Source organism: Malurus melanocephalus, unplaced genomic scaffold, assembly GCF_030028575.1.
Source record: "Malurus melanocephalus ecotype Western Australia unplaced genomic scaffold, MMel_1.1 scaffold_620, whole genome shotgun sequence".
NCBI classification, from domain to species: domain Eukaryota; kingdom Metazoa; phylum Chordata; class Aves; order Passeriformes; family Maluridae; genus Malurus; species Malurus melanocephalus.
Genome location: NW_026623852.1, coordinates 305,244 through 310,154, shown reverse-complemented (window position 1 = coordinate 310,154; position 4,911 = coordinate 305,244). Strand labels below are relative to the sequence as shown.

The 4,911-nt window shown below is 43.5% G+C and overlaps 1 protein-coding gene across 1 annotated transcript in view; it reads right to left on the bottom strand.

Annotated features, from left to right (window-relative positions):
* LOC130583738 (transmembrane protein 132D-like) overlaps nt 1-4,523 on the bottom strand; it is a 26,633-nt gene extending 22,110 nt beyond the window's left edge. The window contains exons 1-2 of the mRNA XM_057383288.1: nt 4,321-4,523; nt 3,889-4,032 (exon numbers count right to left, since the gene is read on the bottom strand). Of these exons, the coding sequence (XP_057239271.1) occupies nt 3,889-4,032; nt 4,321-4,368 (192 nt within the window). The 5' untranslated portion in view covers nt 4,369-4,523. The remainder of the gene's footprint in view (nt 1-3,888; nt 4,033-4,320) is intronic.
* Between the last annotated feature and the right edge of the window lie 388 nt (nt 4,524-4,911).

Genomic DNA, 4,911 nt, shown 5'->3' with positions numbered 1-4,911 from the left:
ATGTTCTGGACAGAAGGCTTCACCCAAGGCTGAGCTCGGGTTTAAGATAGCACAGGGCACACTGAGCCCTTCCTGAGGATGTTTGGTCTCTGCCCAGCAGAACTCCTGAACTGAGCTGGAATATCAGGCTCCAGGAATTACAAACATGTGGACTRAGGGGTACAGGCGGATGCACAGAGGGTACAGAAAGTGTAAAAAGGAAAAGCAAAAATCATCAGGCATCAGGGGGAATAAGGGTTTGTGCCTCAGGAGGATGCTCTGGGCTCGCTGAGATTATTCAGATTTTTTTTTTGCAGAAGCAGAGGTGATCCCACCATGCAAAATCGTGTTGTRAGAAGAGAAAAGCTGATGAGAGGATGTGCTCAGCTCCTCCCTGGACTCTGCTCTGCTGGGTCTCAGCCATCCTGGGTTTGGATGTGCACAATTCAGGGGGCTGGGACCCAGCAGACAAAAACAGGGTCCACAATCCTTTCCTGGAGATCGTTTGAAAAGCAGAACTCCATGTGAGGGAGGGAGAAKGGCAATAAAGATGTGACATCTGCAACAGAACCATGACTGCTGCAAATCTCTCTGTGCAGTTATTCGTACCTGCAGCACTGCTGGGAATGAAGCTGCAATCCCAATTTGTCCATTCCCAAACTAAAAAAGAGTTGTTCTRTCACTCTGAGATACTGAGAGGAGATTTTAGCACGATTTCATCAGGATCTTKGAGCCCTCTTCCCTCAGACAGAGGAGATTTCCAATCCTTTGCAGTCACAGATGGAGAGCTATCGGTCCTGAAGGGCTTTCACAAACTGAAATCTTTGCACATTCGCAGAACTCAGATGGAGACACCATTCCCATGGAATCTACAGCTGTCCTGCCTGCTTTTTATGGACAAAAAACATCCACAGACATGGCCTGGACAACTCACTTCACCCACGAGGGCTTTCCTCCAAATCCYCAGAGCTGGCTGGCATGGAAATGTCACTGCTGAGGCTCTGAGTTACAGCAATTCCCTATTCCCAGAACTCCTTGTAAAACTTGTGACTGAATTAATGGGAAAAGGTAATTTTCTTAAYACAGCACCCGTGTCCTGCAGAAGCAAGTTCCCTTGCAATGTGTTATTCTGCACAGAATTCTCAAGTTCATCCACCTTAAGCAAATCTGGCTGTTTCAGCTAAAAGTTGTGCAGCCTTGGGCTTTCTCCATCAGATGAGCAGATGATCTTTTTAACACCTCGACTTTCTGCGTTTCAGATCTTCCACTAAATCAATCTCCCTTTCATGATTTGTATTTATTCCAATGCCCAATTCTATTACAACTCTCTCTTATGCTTTCTCAATTTTCTCTATTATTCTTTTTTAGGTCTATAAYATAATTTCAGTGGCTAACTCAGAGGCTGTCACTTCATATTTATGCACTGAAACTTGACTGTGCATCATTACTTCATTTTTACAAAAATCCACGATAACTAATGCAGTGATTCAATTTCTACCAGAGGCTTTCTGTTTGGTTTCCCATCTGGCCTCTAACCTTCATTCCTCCAAACAAACTTCTACATCTTTATTTACATATTGGGATCATTAAAGTTCTTTTTATCTCCCCGTCTCGATGGCTTCAGAAGCTGTAACAGATTTAGGCAGGAGTTTAATTAGAAACTGCTTCTAAAAATTCCTTCCACTCCTGCTCGGGCAGTTTGTTCCCTGCAGCTGTGGGTTCTCCTTTCCCAATGAAGGTGATCACAGAAATCCAGGAATGTGCAATAAAGGAAYATCCACAGACTGACACTCCTGCAGCACTGCAAGTGCCAGGCTGAGCTCAGAGCAGCTCAAACCCTGCGCTCCATTATCCTCTCCCTTTGATTTTTTACTCTGTCACTCCACTGACTTTAGAAGAATTCAACTTCTCCCYGAAGTGCAGCGGTGTAAGGAAGAAAAGGAGCAGCTGTTCAAAGTTTAATGCTTTAAAACACTGTCTGCTCCAGGCTACTGTAAATGCTCTGACACCTCAGCTTTGGTGGAGTCTGTCACATGATTCCAAAGACGTTATTTTGCCACTGATGAAACGGCACTAAGTGTTATTGAAAGATTTATCAGTCTGCAGTGCTATTTTACAAATTGCCAAGTGTGCTGTTCTCCTCTCCAATCCACTGGGAAGTGTYAGAGCAGAGCATCACAGGGTGCTCAGCACGGAAATTTGGGTGCAGCAGCACCTTCCCAGCTCCACAGCATCCTGATAACAGCACAGGGGTTCTCATTTCAGGGTAACCAAAATGCACATTTTCAATCAACTCATCAAACTGAAAGCCCAGAAAACTGGAAAGTGTTGCTTTGGAAACTTCCAGGCTTTGTTGAGCTTTGGGGAAAAAATGGCCATTTTGAAACAGAAATGTCTTTTCAAAATGAAAGATTAAAAGAAGCTGATTTTTCTTCTCTCCTCATTCTTGATTTAAAACATCTTGGGAGTTTATTCCTTATTAATAACTCAGCAAAAATAAAGTCTGCTCACAAATCTCTTTTTTCCCCCGTAAGTTCAGGAAGAGTTTTACCACCTACAAATGGTCAGAACTTTGCAGCACTTTGGARTTTCCACCTGAACTTTTCTGTGTCTCAGCCCTCGTTTGTGAACAGCCTGTGACACAGATCCATGTTTTGGTGGGGGCACTCTGTCATGCCAGACCAACCAATTTCAGATAATCAATCATTTGTCAATCCAAATAACATTTCAATGGACTGCRTTCTGCTCTGACAAATTCGAGTAGGTGCAGTTTGAAATAAAATGAGTCAGTGCAGAGTTTGGACCYGCTCTTTAAAGTTCTTTGAAGTCTCAGATGAAAGAAGTGAGTAATAAATGCAGACCCTGAAACGAAGAGAAGAATGAGGCATCCTCRTTCTGCAAGGAAAATGAGCTCAGCCTCATCATTAATCAACACCAAAAGCCAGGACTAAAAGCTAAGCCACGAAGACACAATCAATCTGTTAGATGCTGCTTGACAGATGCATTGAAAAACAGCAACAGTAAAGACCCARAGAAATGTAATCTTTGCATTTCCATGGGCATCTTAGGCAGATTTTTCTTCCATTTGATATTCACTGCTCTAATACCCAGAGAACAGAAACTGTAATTACTGCTTCGTGCTGAAGGCTGGCCAGTAATTATCWACCTTTATCTTCATTAGAGCCTGTGAACAAGGCTTGGGCTGAAMCAGAGCAGGTAAACTGGAAATTCTGACACATATTTTCAATTAAGAGCTCACTTTAAATCGGGAACTCCTGTTAATCCTGCAGGAACCTCTCTGCTCTGGTCTGGATGGTGACAGCCTGCTTGGCTCTCATTAACACCCTCATTAATKGTGTAAATTCATCAGTAATATTAAACACACACGCATTGATTCAAGCATTCATGTCCTTACAGGCAATGAGTAAAACTTCAGAAATCAAAACTATTTTTTATATGTCTTCCAAATGATCTATTTGCTTTCAAGGTCTTGTTTTTCCAATCCACCAAAAAATAGTAAATGTGTCAGTTAGTAAGGACTTAGTCCAATAACTTCCACAACATAAGGATCCAAATAACTTCCTTCTGTTTTTAAATCCAGATTAAGTCCAACAATTTGCTATATTTGGCAGATTTGCCACATCCCGAAAGGGCTTCAACATTCCTGAACCCACCCAGCCCATGAACTGAAAAGGCAAAGGCAGAGTCAGCTCTGAAAATTCCAAAGTGGGAAGTGTCAGACAGCCCCAAGTGTTTGACAAGGATGGAAAACTGTGATTTTGGGTTTGGTTTGTTGCTTCACTGAAGTGAGCTACAGAGCAATAAGAGCAATAATAAATCTCTGTGTCCCAGCAGTCAGGGAAATGAAAGAACTCGTTCCATGAGACTTCTGCAGGGCTCTGAGCTTACCTTGATGACATCTTCATCTGAGGATCTGCACTCCACAGATTCCACCAGATCGGTCACAGTCCCATCATCTTCCACAGACACCACCTTGACAGGCACAGCCACTGTCTTCCCAGTGAGAATGGCTGTGTTCAGGATCTCTGCTTCCTGAGAAAGACACAGAAAAAACCCTCTAATTAATCTATTCTGCTATTTATCCATTAGTACCACCTAGATTCAGCTTTAAAACAGGCACACTTTATTCAAAGCAATATTTAAAGAAAGAAAAAAACCCTCCTGGTCACTTGAGAGCTGCTCTGCAAAGGCTGCCCCATCCTCACCATGATCTTTAGGGAAAGGAGAAAGAGGATTTCACAGAAAGGGAACTCGAGAGGAAAATCCTCTCCCTCCCTCGGCACAAAAGTCCTTCAGATATTCTGAAATTATAATTCATACCGAGGTGAGAAGATCTGCCTGCACAGTCAGGTCTGCCTTGTGCCACATTTGTTCTCAGTGCAGAACACACTGCTCAGACAGCCGAGTTCTCAGATTTGCAATTCAGTTTCCAGGTAGTTTTTCCCCACATCTGGGCTTTGTACCCAAGCTGTTGTACACAGGTTATTCAGAGTTTCTGCTGCTCCCCTGCAGGCTCACAGACAGAACCAGCCCTATTAAACATCCCCTGTAATTACAGAATCCAGGTGCTCGCTCCCAGWGTYMRTGGTTTTGCAAACACTCGGGCATGRATCTCATTTCATGTGACTCTGAGGCCACASCACCCAGCACGCTGCTCACAGCTCACACCGAGCTCAAAAGAGCTGCTCCCCAAGCAGGAACAGCTCCCTCCCTCCGTGGATCCATCCCAGTGTGACCCTCGCAATTATTTCATAAAGCAAAGGGAAGTTTAATAAGCAAGCCTTTGAAACAGTGTGATTAATGAGGTCTGCTTACCAAAGGCAAATGTAATTTCCCCTGGTAAGAGCCAGGAGCTGAGAATGATTCTCAAAAGCTTCATGAATTTCTTTTGAGCCCCCGAATTTTCCCGTG